Source organism: Drosophila erecta, unplaced genomic scaffold, assembly GCF_003286155.1.
Source record: "Drosophila erecta strain 14021-0224.00,06,07 unplaced genomic scaffold, DereRS2 tig00000000-arrow-pilon, whole genome shotgun sequence".
NCBI lineage: Eukaryota > Metazoa > Arthropoda > Insecta > Diptera > Drosophilidae > Drosophila > Drosophila erecta.
In genome coordinates this window covers 11,646,424-11,660,392 of record NW_020825194.1, presented here as the reverse complement: position 1 = coordinate 11,660,392, position 13,969 = coordinate 11,646,424, and the positions used below count along the sequence as shown (strand labels likewise).

At 40.8% G+C, this 13,969-nt stretch overlaps 2 protein-coding genes across 9 annotated transcripts in view; one reads left to right on the top strand and one right to left on the bottom strand.

The window, feature by feature from the left end:
* Positions 1-110: 110 nt before the first annotated feature.
* LOC6552583 (maternal effect protein oskar) lies at positions 111-3,451 on the bottom strand. Of its 2 annotated transcripts, none has more exons than XM_001980858.3 (4): positions 2,797-3,451; positions 2,164-2,584; positions 1,282-2,058; positions 111-1,232 (listed from the first exon to the last, which is right to left on the bottom strand). In XM_001980858.3, the coding sequence occupies exons 1-4, from the start codon at positions 3,371-3,373 to the stop codon at positions 1,130-1,132; spliced, it is 1,878 nt and encodes a 625-aa protein (XP_001980894.1). In that variant the 5' UTR covers positions 3,374-3,451; the 3' UTR covers positions 111-1,129. The 2 variants fall into 2 exon arrangements, with proteins under 2 accessions (XP_001980894.1, XP_026831612.1); XM_026975811.1 differs by lacking the exon at positions 2,797-3,451 and adding an exon at positions 2,705-2,756.
* A 3,196-nt stretch (positions 3,452-6,647) lies between these two features.
* Positions 6,648-13,969, top strand: part of LOC6552588 (tight junction protein ZO-1) — an 87,603-nt gene continuing 80,281 nt past the window's right edge. For all 7 annotated transcript variants that reach the window (XM_015154548.2, XM_015154540.2, XM_026981907.1 and 4 more), the window contains exon 1: positions 6,648-7,839. In XM_015154548.2, coding sequence (XP_015010034.1) covers positions 7,299-7,839 — 541 coding nt within the window. In that variant the 5' untranslated portion in view covers positions 6,648-7,298. The remainder of the gene's footprint in view (positions 7,840-13,969) is intronic.

Genomic DNA, 13,969 nt, shown 5'->3' with positions numbered 1-13,969 from the left:
TCGTTTTATAATCTTTTACGCTCTTTAAAATTATTTTTTAAGAAAATTTTTACTTACACGGATGTCATTTGTTCCCAAAACCTAGTAATTTAGGTTAAAACTAAAAATAGTAGTTTTCCCTTGATTTATTATTTTTTCATTTTTTTTTGGATTTTACATTGCAGCTTGTTATAGGACAAAAAAAACGTGATCACCATCAATACATACAATTAACATACATTCAAGACATAGATAAGTTTATAAATAGTAGATAGCTATCTAGAAGACTTTAAAGTAGAGCTGTAGGTTACAACAGAATTCTACACTGTGCTACAAACAAGCGCTTAGTGCGCACATCCGGTGGCGTGTCTGCAGCAGAGTGTAAGCATTTTATAAACTTTTTTGCAAACGGAAACAGGAAGACGAAAATCGCGCAAATGCTTCACTTGAATTTGCTTGAGCACATTAATAGTAAATCAGCCGCGGCGTTGATTTTGTGCAAGCGAATTTTCCAAGTAAAGCAAGTGCATTTTCATTACGGCCAAAATGCAGCATGGCTCATATGTATACGGACCACGCCCACTCCGCCCATATGATTAAGGGGAAGTGGCAGGTTGCGATACAGGAGCATGACGTATTTTGGCCCACAAAATATATATAGAACAAAAAACAGTTTATAAGCATTGCAATGATTTGCATTTAAATTCCATTTCGCATTGTAATCTGATTTTGTGAAAACAGATCTCAAGGCAAAATGGTTTGGGAAAAGCGGAAAAGTTTGAGGAAAAGTTTTCAGCTGCCTGCACCTATTTTGCATTCGATTATTTCACACAGCTTTTGGGACAGCAGCAAAAAGTGTGCAGAAAATCAATGGCATTGGCAAAATAAATCACAGGCAGCCAAAAAATAGAGAAGTTAAAATCTAACAGAGAACACAAAACACAATAATATACAATAATGGACTAGGACAAGCGCACGAACATATAAACAAAGACAGGGACATACATATAAAACATGTTAAAACTAAGCGAATTCCGTAAAAGCGAAAGCGATCCATTAGCGTAAATCGTAAAATCATCAACATTTTATAATGCTTGGTTCCGGAGCCAGCCCAGTCAAAATGTGTATATATCTGGATTAAGAGCCCAACTTAATACTCCAGACTCGTTTCAATGACTTGCAGCACGCGCTGCCGACCGATTTTGTTCCAGAACAGATAGGGTTCCTTGGAACCGCTGACTTGGCGTGGCGAGCTGAAAATTGGCATTTACATAGTGTTAATTATGTAATGTGCAGTCTTACCTCTGAAAGCAATCAAAGCGCACAACGCCCCGTTCGTTGATCAGGCAGGAGTGTATGTCGATGACCTTCAGGTGACAGCACTCGCTTCGGATGAACTTGTTGAATCGGTGGACCTTGTCACACAAAACCTTATCGTGGCAATAGTTTGCCAGCGGCGCCAGATTTGTGAGGATCGGCACATAACGCATACTGTGCATCTCCTTGATCAGCAGCCGAAAGTCGTGCTCGATCTGAACCAATGGCTTGCCCCGCATAATGTCCACCGATCCGATATTGACGATGATCTGGGTGCCCTCGGGTAGTTGGACTCTCCTCAAACGATTTCGGGCGCCATTGATCGTCAGTCCGGATGCACAAAGTCCTGATTGAAGGACTCGCTCGTGGCGCCTGAATCGGCACTTAAGCTCCATTCGGGCGAGATACAGCATGAAATCATCGCCCATCAGTGGAAAGTCCAACAGATAGGCATCGTAATCCGAGTTGATCGTCAGCAGGGAATCGGCGTAGGTTCCACTCGATAAGGTCGTAGGCGTGGGCGTGGGCGTGGGCGTCATTTCGTGGCGTCTCTTCATTACGTTCATATCGCTGAATGGATGCACAAAGATGCCCAAGTGGCGGTTTTCAGTCGGGTGTTGGGTTTTCTGGTTTTGGGTTCTGCAGCTGGGCTGATGCCCAGGTGCATCCACTTGGATGCGTTCCTCCGGGGCATCGCTGTAGATATTGATGGGTACTGGCATTTTGGGCGCATTTACGCTGGCTTGCTGGTAGAAGTTGTTGCTAGGAATGCAGTAACAAGAAGGTTAGTCATTTTTATTTGTAATTTTAATTAGTAATTATTATTTGTTGTAATGGTTTCCAGGCAAACACACTTCCAGTACTTACAGATGCTTCCAATTATCCTGGTAGCACCAGTTCGACTCCGCTGCCTCATTGGCCATTTGGTGCAGCGAAGCCGGTCTGGTGGAGGTCTCCTGGGTCTGCTCATCTGTAATCTTGGACTCGGTGTTCAGGTTGTTCAGCTGGGACAGAGCCCTCCGCTTGAAGGGATTCTTCCAGTAGCGTGGTGGTGCACGCGGCATGCTCTCCACGGATGGAGCTCCGCTGCTGTAGTCGCTGCTGCCGGTGCGCTGTTTCTGGTTGAGCACCATCTCCAGGAGGTGATGGTTCTTCAGGTTCGCCTTCAGGTTGAAGATCCGCTTCCCGGACTCGCTGCACTCGGCGGTCACATTGGGTATGGTCAGCAGGAAGTCCGTCACGTTGTCGTGCAGTGGAAACGGATTGCCCGTCAGTTTCCGATATTCACCTGGTTGATTTCGATAATGGAATTTGTTAAAGTGTATACTTCCATATGGCTATACTTCCCTAACACGTGTTTACTTAAGAACTAGATGGATAATATTTTACATAACTTAAGTTTCCTAACCATTTTGAGATAGTTCCGAAGTATTTCGGGAGGTCGAAACTTCTGGAAAGATTTCTCCTGAAGAGCGCTTGAGAAATCATAAAGCTACTCACTCTTGATGTTCGATATCGTGATTCCATTCTGGGCGTGGCTCAGCAATATGGCGCGCACCTCGACATCTATGTCGGGATAATCCTCGCGCACGGCTATATAGTTGCTCTCGATAATGGTCATGTTGCTCCTGCAGCTCTCGCTTTTCCGGCTCCTGAAGCTATAGCTGCTGGTGTTGTTGTTGCTGGTGCTGTAGGTGATTTCCTTGGTGGAAATCTGAGTGGATGAGAAGAGTCTGGCTACGATTCGCAACTGCTGGCTGGTCTGCCGGCCGTTGGTGAGGTCATGGGCGGCCAATGGCACCTTCCACAACTCCGGCGATTGGGTCTTTCGCGCCGATTTGAAGATCCTCTGAAACCGTTCACCACAGGCGGCGAAATCGGCCTTTACGAAGATCTTGTAGAGGCGGCTGGGGGAACTCTTGCGAAAGGAACCGGATGCCTGGAGTTTTTCGCGCAACTGCTGGAAACACGTGGTCACCCGTTTTTTCACGGACTTTAGATAATTGGATTTGGCGGATGTATTGGTGCTGGTACAACTGATCGGCTTGCTGGGGAATTCACTTGTGACTGCGGCCATCGCTTGGTGGAAAGTGGTCCAATATTCTTGGATCCCTCGCCATCTCTTTGCACTTCTCCATTCATCTGGATTTTGGAGACTTACGGGGGTTTTCGTACTGGAAGGCGAAAGAGCAGGTGCAAAGAAGTAACGGTGATCCGTTTGCAGAGATAATGTTTCCAGATCAAAAGAACTGGCAAAAATACATTAGGGTGGTACAGCCAAAAATGTATACAAAATTGAAAGCCCAAATTATGCTATTCTAGGAATTACTTGTGTTATAATAATCTTACATTTTTTATTTCGACTTTTATCAATTTGTTACCATACGACCACCATTCAAAGCAGGTTACGAAGCCAGTAGAAACAATTAAACTAAATTACCACCTGCATAGCCATTGGACGACCATTACACAAAGCAGTTTGCACTCCGTTCCAGCTGGACATTCGCTTTAATGGCCTTTCTCCTGGTCCAGATTAGAAAACACACGCCAGTGGGTCTGTGGTGCAGTGCCTGATAAGTAATTACGAAGTAGCATAAGAATTCCACAATAACTCAAATGGTGCCGACGAGCGTTACCACGTGCGGTACTCTGGTGCTCTGGTGGTCTGGTGGACTGTCTGCTAATCGGCAAATGGAGCTGGTGCACAGCAATTCCCCACGAGATGATTATCCATCCAGCAAGTGCACCTGGAACTCCAGAGAAGGGTGATGGAGGCACTGGCTCTGAGGGTTAGTCCAGCGATTGATGGATGACTCAGGGGCTTTCTTACATCTCGGGCTGATTCCGGCACCCCGGATGAAGCACAGACAATCGGAAGGAGGATTATGGCCTCTTAGCTTTGGCCACTTGATACAGTCCAACATCGGTAATGCGAACCAGCATGTATTTAAATATCATTAATAAAAATACATATATCTTTAACTACCAGAAACTACCAATAACTACCAAGGAAAAGTAATATCAGCTAAATAAAAGCTATTTTAATACCACACCTATTACATAGGTTTGTTAGGATAATATATAATATATATGTACTTTAAGGAAGCACTTGCTTATAGAGGTTGGACTGTATATTTTCCCCTAGCCCTTAGTCTTAATTGCAGAGGAAGCTGCAGAGACGTGACGAGCAATACAATATAGAAAAACTGGGCAAGAACATGTGGTCCAATTGATAAATCTCACCCCATTTCTGTTTGCTGATTGTCTGAGCCCAATAATTTAGAGTGGGATGAATCAGCCAGATTTTTGTGCCATTCAGATTTCCCTTTCGGGTGGTGTTTCAAATATTTTGAATGCACCCACTCGCACAGCACAGGGCAATTGTCCGGTAATAATAGTAATTTGCATTCCAGGCCTTCCTTATTCTCTCTACTCCCACCTACGAACTACAGTGGTCACTCGATTGTGGGGTAAATAAATATATGCTTATGCCAAAAAAATATGTATTTTTATAGGCAAGTTGTAGGCAATATCAATATGCTTTTCTGTAACCAGTTTTACACATCGTCCATAGAGCACTTATGCTTTTCTCATTTTCCCCATGATTGAAGACCTTTTTGATTGACAACTTTTGCATTTGCGTGTGGTGGGAGTGCATTTGAAGTCGCAAAAAGCAATTTACCGCCTAGATTTGCGAACGACACTTCTCATTGGGTTCGACTGCATTTCTGCATAAATTATGGAAGCCGACCGAGCGAGCAACTTGTTATTCTATCTGCTGTTTTAGAATTTTTACCAGCAGCGAGTTTATTTCGTTGAGGGCGGCTTAAAGTTGGGGGATAGGCAAATTATTGTAATCAATTTATGCGAACAATTTAGCTATTGCCTCACTTTTGGGGGCGGAGACACCTGTTAATCTGCTGACAGGCGGAAAATCTCAGGAATGCTGATTGCGTTGCACTCGATTAACCAGAAGTTCACCCCATTGGAATCTGAATCTGATCGCCATTCGGTGGCGGCAGCTCAGCTCCATCACTAATTTTCAGTAATTATCCTTATCCGTTTCCAGAGTCTGGCCTAACATCTGTTATTATTGCTCCGCAGCAAATCGATTGATTGCCCAGCAAAAGGGCCTTAATCAGGGCGCCGCAATTCAAACACACGTAATTAGATCCCTGCTGTAACTCTGTGGATGTGGAATACAGTGAAGGAAAATCATTACAAAATATACAGCAACATTTTAATGGTATAACAATCCAGTTCGATTTCAGATACAACAATGAGTACAATATCAATTTAGCTTACTTCGAGAGTAAGTGGATTTAGTTCTTCGTTTTCATCGGATTTTTGAACAGTGCATGGCTACCGCCTTTCTGATGACCGGTTACAAGTTGGCCAACAGATTGTAAAATGGCAAAACACTCGAGATAAACGGCAAAGCATCTGGCTGAGTGTGTGGCCGGTTGGCAATTAATCAAGGCTAGGTGTCGCAGACCGTAAGACCGCTTCCGATTCCGGTTTTTGAACCCAAGAAAGTCCTCATTATGCCCACACGATATGGTAATTGGAAGCTGTCTTGACGGAAGGCTGCCAGTCACTTTAGATATTTACTTTCGTAAATAATAAATACCTGAAAGAGACTTAAAGTGTTCGGTAGAACTTTGAGTATTTATGTTTCTATGATTTTATAAGAGTTTTAAAAGATGTATCTTAAAGTTATTTGTACTCAAATACTTCAATATTATTTAAATGACATTTATTTGACGCCTACGGTTTCCTAGTATTTTAGCAAAGTCAAAACAAAAGCAATGGTCAAATGCAAAGACAATGTAAGCACAATTTAAAATGCAAACAAAGATAATACTTAAAGGAAAGCAGGAAACTGCTGTCATTTCTAAAGGTTTCGGACATCGATGAGACTCAGTTTTTCATGTTAGTTTTGAGAAGATGTTTCATATTAATTTAGTTTTTAATGTTCTTGTAAAAATATTTAAGATTCCGGTCAATAACGGCTGGACGTTTAAGTTTTCGATAACTTTTCGATTAAGCATTTTGTGTTACTCGCCAGTAGTGGCGATTATTTAGCGATAACCAGCTAGAAGGCCTATAGCAAATCAAAATAGCCCGATAAAGTGCATTTATTTATAGCCTATCTAAATTACTAAATTTGTTCTAAATAATTTAAAATTTAGAAAAACATTGTATATCATACAACACATCATGTAAAAGCAGACATAGGTCAGTGCAGTTGTCTATTCCTAAGCTATATTGCTTGTACATTTCCCGCCAGAAACTGGTTTTTTGCCGCAACGACGCATCTCCGACGATTGCTATTTCTTTGCAGCTGCTTCGCTCGAATTCGGTCTCTGCTTCTGCCTCTCATTCGGTTCAAATTATCGCGCTTGTGCGGTTGTGCGGAGCGGAAGAGTTGAAATGGCCGAGTCGTGAACTTGAAATCCATATAGGCGTCTTAAAGTATAAACAAACAAATACGAATGCGACGAAGTGCCGGTAAAAAATAAAAATGTTTGATCTCGGAAATATAAATTATTTTTGACCAGCACACGAATTTACGAATTTACAGCTAGCGAATCGCGGTGTAATAAGAAGCGAAAGAAAATAAATGGCGCGCGATTTTACGCGAGGAAATCTTTAAGAAAATGGATTAAACAAAGCTTAAGTTAATAACCGTTAAAATATAACTATTTAAATGGTATAGTAAGAAACCACAACTAGTGTTTTTTTGTTCGGCAAACAAGAAACAACTAAATTGTAAGCCAGTGAAGATTACTAAGCTAAACATATTTAAACTACTAGTGATCGAATATCCATACGACCCATTGAAATAATCAACAAAAAGCTATAAAAGTGAATCCAATTCGTATAAATTTGAAGTCTCATAAGAAAATGCCGCAAAAGTGGCAATGTGATTTGTGTGTGTAGCTGGAGAGAGTGCAATAAGTAACTGTAAGAAGTAACAGTAAACAACGGAGGAAGCCAAGATGACGCGCGAGGAAGAGGAAGAGGTGCGCTCCCTGCTCTCCCGTCACCAGGAGCGTATTATGCTGGACCTGGGGAGTACCGATCTATTGGCGGTTCTGGTCAAGAACTCGGTGCTCAGTCAATCGGAAGAGGATCTCCTATTGAAGCCCTACAACGCAGTAACGCCCACGCCCTCTGCTGCCGCCTCTGCCACAGTGGAGCCTCCCGGCAGTGCACCCTCCCTGACCAAGAGGAAACTAAGTGCCGTCGCTAGTAGTGGGAGTACTGCTAGCGGAGGGAGTGCCGGCAGCGGAGGCAGTGGATCCTCCAGGTGCGCCAGCGTAAACGGAGACGCCAACTGCGATAGTCGCTCACTGACGCCCTCTGGCGGGGGGCCATGCTCGGTTCTAAACGACGCCGAAATCCTGCGAGTCCAGTGCTCCAATCTCATCGAAATCATTGCCAAGAACGGATTCGAGAAGTTCAAGCAGTTCTGTTACGCCATCGAGTGCGAGTGTCCGCAGCTCATCGAGGATCTAATTAACGATCGTCTCAAGACCGGTAAGTACCTGGCTTAATCTCGTACACGGTGAGAAAAAATCGCAATCGCGGGGCATTTATTTTTATTGGAATATAATGATATTATTATATTATTGGTAAATATCGCCAGTATATAGTATTTTACTTGTGTAGAAACCACCTTTCGATTAAAATACACGAAAACACCTTCTCTTAACCGGTTCTTTATGATCTACCTGGTCCCGCAATGCGTTGGCAGCTTTAGTAGCCCATATCTCAGCTGTAAATTATTCACGTAATTGTTAGCGATCGGTTCTCGAATTTCCCATCTCTGCTAATTGGTTTTGCTGTACAGGGATCACTCGTTAAGTATAATTTAAACATTGTCAAATTTTGAAATTTAAGAGGGAGGAAGGGAGGTGTTAATTAGGTGGGAAAATACACATGTTTGATAGTAAAAAAATAATTTTGCAAAGCTACTAATATATTAAGAATACAAATGTTGGAGGGATTACTGTTTAGTTCTTCGAGTTTTCTTCGTTGCTACAGCTTTTTTTATCGTGGTTACGTGGGAGTTGGTGTGCGAGTGGGCGGGACACCTACCATTTACAGTGGCGCGTTAATAATAATTGGCATTATTTGAGATTATGGCGCTGATTACGGAGTCTTAATATTTATGCAAACGTATTTTATGAGATGGCAGGTGCCATTTCAAGCGTGTTTGGAACGATATCACACTTTATAAATGTTCTATACATACTTGGAACTTAACACCAGTTTTCTGTGAAAAAACTCTTATCGAAAGTGAGACGCTTGCTGATGTGTTAGAAATTCAAATAAAAGACTGCATGGAAAACAGAGTCAACAACTGAAAACCGAGCAATTCAAGACATATTCTTCTTTTTTCTGTCTGATAAGAAAATTCTTGTTTGCTTTCCGTCAAAAAATGAAATGGTTTTCAAAAAGAAGTACAGGCAAGGGATGAGGGAGCAGATTATCTTCTCTTCTTACATTTATTCCATTTGTTTCTACATTATCATCCCCTTGAATTTGAAACATAAGTTCTAAACGAATATATATCTGTATCTGTTAGTTCTCATCTCTATCATATCATTAGGTCTTATTATTTTTTAATCTGAACTGTGATAAGCACATTCGTGATTTTATAGAAATATTTTCTATATACAAACTCTCTTTAGATAGACTAAATTAAAGATTTCCCATCCAAGATAACAAAACAACTTCCTCGTTCCATTAGGCAAATCATTAGTTATAAGAGGAAAATGGGAGAGAATGCATTTTTTATAGGGAGTATCGATTTAACATTTCCACATTCCAATTAAAAATTGTTATTTAGTTTTGCTAACTGATATTTTTTTCTGACGCCATACCTTCTCCTTCTCAAACGAACTTCCTCCAAACGATCTTCCTCCAAACGATCCCTCAAAAGTTCGCACAGCTGTTGCGGATCCACGCGCTGATTCATTGACCCCCAAGTTCAGCAGTTGTAGCCAAGCCCATCCAGTGGTCTACAACAACAATTCAACAAGAACATCAACAACAGTTCTACAACAGCAACAGCAACATTTCAAGAAAAACAACAACTCAGTGTCGACATGTAAATTTTGCTGCCCAGACTTGTAAATTACCCACCAAAAGGCAGAAGACAGGAAAAGTAGAGTGAGTTGGTAGCAATCTGAAGAGCTAAAACCGAAAATTGAGATTACAACTGAAAGCAGCTAAAATAACAAAAACAACACGAAAAAATAACCCTTGTTGTTCTTTGATTTCGCTTGTTTTATTCCGCTCTAATGAAAAAGTTGTTGGCGGAGGGAGTAGCAAACAAAATAATCACGCATTGAGATACAAGATCCACACAACATTGAGTAAAGAAGTAGAGAAAAGGAAAAGTAAAAGGTTAGAAAACTAAAATGATTCCAAATAAAGTGGCCAAGAAAGTAAAATTTGGGCCTATGAGGAGAGCCACAGATAAAAATAATTGTTTTTTATAGGAACATTGTAAAAAAGATTAAAGGAGGTATAAAATAATGCTTTGTCTTGATATTAAAAGACACAAATTTAAGATTGCAGTGTACAAGTGCCGATCCTTAAAACCACAATCATTTGATTTACATTTAAATTCTACTTCGAGACTTCTAGGAACATTACCTATGAATCATAAGTTAGATTTTTTGTAGGGCATCGAAAAGTGCCAACAACAAGAACTTACATATCATCTGAAAAACAAGAACACTAAAAACATAACAACAAAAACAAAAACAAACCCATGGCAAAACGTACTGTACACATAAAGCCCTCGATCACGTTTTACGATTCCGGCCACGATTACAGAAAATGAAAGAGACAGAGGACTGCTGACTGGGGAGTGGGGAGTGAAAGAGAGCGCGTGGTCCATGTCCGTGTTCTTGTCGTGTGTGTGCTGGTGTGTTTTTTTTTCTATTTTTTAGTAACTCCATTTGCCCAACTGCCCCCGCAGGCGATTTCCCTGACCCCTCTCATTGGACTTGTCCCCTTTCTACTATTTTCCGGCCGTCTATGCGAGTCGTAGACCAATCCATTCATCATCATCATGATCAGGTTGGGGAACATCATAATCCGTTGCGCAGCCGTTTCGCTTTTACTTCTTTACGACTCTTTGAGCTCCTCCTCTTCCTCCACACTCTCTTTGGCTCTCTGCTTCGTTAGCTCGTTCTGTGTTTGCTAATTTCTTGTACGTGCTGTTCTGGCTTTGCTCTTGCCTACTCCTCCTCCCTCCTCCTTTATCCTCAGCCTCAGGTTCTCTTTACCTTTGCCGCGGCGTCTCAGGTAGGTAGAATATATGTACAACACAGGTGCAAATAATAGAACTTGCCTCTCATCAATTTTTTGCTTAAAAATAGGAGTATTCGTCCATAAATCGACATTATTATAAACTAATCTATATTTAAAGTTCTGTAAAACTTATGAATATATGACGATCATCCATAGTATACATATGCACATTGATATGACAAATCATTGATATGGAAAATTGTTTATTTTCAAACGCATGCAACCGTTACTAATATTGTGAACACAATAGTTACCGCTAGGGTAGAGTCGGTACCCTTCTCCACGTAAATTACAATTATTTACAGCGCGCAATGTCTGCTGCTCTCTTCGCATTCGGATTTCTTCCCACTTTGTGCGGCGCTCCCTTTTGGTAGTGTCTTTTTGCATTTGATAATTTATGCAGCATAATCTGGCCGATGACGTTTATCGTTTGCCATTCCCATTTGTCCCCTCCGTTCGGTATCTTTGCTCCCTTGTTTTCCATCCTCTCCCTACCTCCCCCATTTCCTTTTTGGGCTGCCTTATCGCGTTCTGCTTCATCTTTTGTGTCTGTTTGCACTGCCCCTGAGAATCGTTTCCTTTTATGTTTTATTTGTTGATTTCTTTGATTTCGCTTTTTCTTCTTCCTTTTTTGATTTTAGTTCTGATGATAATGATGTTCACCTTTGGTTTCGTTCCATTTTGCTTCGTTTCTACTGCGCATGCGCATCCTGTTTTCGATCGTCTTTGTTTTCCACTTTTGTCCTACTTCTACTGCCATCTCTTTCTCTCGGTTGAAGTAGGTCTTGAGGTTTGTTGTTGTTTTGCTTGTTGCCTTCTGCGTTTTGATTTCCCAGCCTCTCTTCTCTTCCGTTCCACTTTGCCCGAGGAGGGAAACTTGGTTTTGCGTTTCAGGATCCGAAGACTTGTCGTCGTTTAATTTTCGAAAATAGTGCCTAGAATAGTGGAGGAAAAGTGCAAAATGGGTCGACTTCAATCGTAAATTACTTGAATTTATGCATCTTGATTCAGTTTTATAACAGAAAGAAAATGTATGACGTTTGATTCTATAAAGCTAGTTACATTCGTATTTATACATTTTTTTTTACATTTTCAAATAAATAGAATTAAATTAAACATTTTAATTATACAATTTTATAAACAAAATGCTCTCCAGTCCTCTAGACTGCGAGATACAACTTTTTAAACCTTTTTTACGCTTTGACGCTTTTTCGAATCTACTTTATCTTAACCCATCGGTTGCAACAAAGTTGTAGTCGTTTTCCGATCATTGACTTGAATCACGTAAGATCCCAAGCGAATGTGTTAATTTTTTAATTGGAAGCCCAAACCAACTAGTTTGTTCAACTCAAACTGGAACACGAACTGGTACAGCACTAAATCTAAGTCGAATTAGATCTTCTGGGTGGCATATGCTGATGATTGAGACGACTTGACAATTAATGGCGATTCCAGTGATTACAATTTAATTTCCTTTGGGTCTGCAGTCTGCGCTTTGAAATCATTATTCATTTCGGTAGCTGATCGCAAGTTATGGTCCATGATACTGGGGGTTTTCCATCCCGAACTCTGCGGATCTGTTGAGTCTGGGACAGTCTGCTAAGCCGCTTACCCACACAACTGTCACGCAATCAGTCCGCGATCCTCATTTCCTTGCCCCTGCAGGTAACTTGTTTGCCTCTCTTTCGGCCATTCTCTCCGTTTCCACGCTCGTTCTGGATTTAAAGAACGAAAATGGGTAAAAAAGCTATGACTCACCGGGGCCATAAAGCCATTCTCCAAAAACGGGCACCGCTCCATCGGTTCCAGACTGCTGGCGTCTGCTGCAAGTTGCAAGTTGCTAGCTGCAGTTGTTGCAGCTGGAAGCCGCTTTAACTGTTTCTCCACTGGCCGTCTCCGTTCCCACTGGAAATCGCTACAGGGGTCTTTCGATAAAAGCGAAGCATATAATACACATACAAGCTGCATTGGGTCATTTGCATATAAAAAACCTATGATGCCTTCGAAACATATACATTTCAGACCAACAAGTATCTTCAGTAAATCTTCTCGAGTTACCACTGTACTCGAAGTGGTTGGAAAAGGTGAGATAAAACAGGAGAGCCGTTGTGTTTACTGCATTTTGACCCGCTGCTTTCATACCGGCAGCAGCCACAAAAAAGTCGAATGCAGAATCATCTTCGTTCCCTGGGGATTTTCTTTCCATATTTTTTTTTGGTTATTTTTTTTTTCAATTCTCTACTCTTTTTCTATGGTTTTTGTACAAGTCATTAGCTTTAATTTACAAATACGAAGATCAAGCACATGGTTAGTTTCATTCATAGTTTGTGTTCTGCTGTCAATGAGAGCACCCTAAATGGTTTTCCTTAATTTCTTGGCATTGGGAAATGCATCAACAAGATCGATCTGTTTTGCCGCTCCATTGCATTCTGCCCAACCCATTTAAAGTCTTATGATTCTCTTTTTTTCGATTGAAAGTTCAATCTTGGTTGGCCATTGATCCCACAACACTCAATCCCTCAAAGTTCGTTTGCAATCTTTATTTTCGATGTTCACTGGTGTCTTTTTATGTTGTTCATAATTATGATTAATTAGTTTGATCGAGCTGTTTGAATGGCCAAATGTTTGATTTAACGCTTCGATGATTCCGAGTCTATAAATACCCTTCGACTAATGGAGTTCTCTTAGAATTGGTTGACAGTTTTTAAACTATTATATTAAATTGGATGGACCAAGTAATCAAACAAATTATAAATAATTCCAAGCATATGGATGTTCTGTTGCCCTATTTTCAGTTCTTTGCCTGACTCAATTATTTTCAAATTACAAGCACTTTCCCCCAATCATCAGTATTTAGACTATTATTTGCTGATTTTTTTAAACCTTTTTGGTGACCATTTAAAATGAGTTTCGCAGTTGGACCACGCAGAAACAATGACCGCAATGTTTTTTCGCTTTGCAGCTTTTTGTTTTGTTATTTAAGCAATTTTCAGTCCAAAACAAAGTCTAATTTCGCAAAACTTTCTTTTTTCAATTGCACAAAAAGCGCCTGTATTGTCGTTTTTCCTGTTGTTATTGTTATAGCGATGTTGGCCTTTGTTTAGATATCCCCTTAATAATGATGACGATGACAACTAAATGGGGGGAATAATAAAAATTAGAGGTAGAAGGGGGAGTTCAAGCAATGTCAACAAGTCCAAATGGAATTCGCCACGCTTGGTAGCTACTGTAAGCCAGATAAATCCAATTAATTTGAATAAACCATTAATTTCAAGGCTAAATAAAATACGCCCAAACTCTGTTAATAATTCAATTAAATCAAAGCGAAAATTTGACATTG

Coding starts and splice junctions, on each gene's coding strand:
- LOC6552583 (XM_001980858.3), bottom strand. CDS start 3,373: ATGGCCGCAGTCACAAGTGAATTCCCCAGCAAGCCGATCAGTTGTACC. Junction 2,059..2,163: donor CAGGATAATTGGAAGCATCT/GTAAGTACTGGA, acceptor CTGCATTCCTAG/CAACAACTTCTACCAGCAAG. Junction 1,233..1,281: donor CGCTTTGATTGCTTTCAGAG/GTAAGACTGCAC, acceptor GCCAATTTTCAG/CTCGCCACGCCAAGTCAGCG.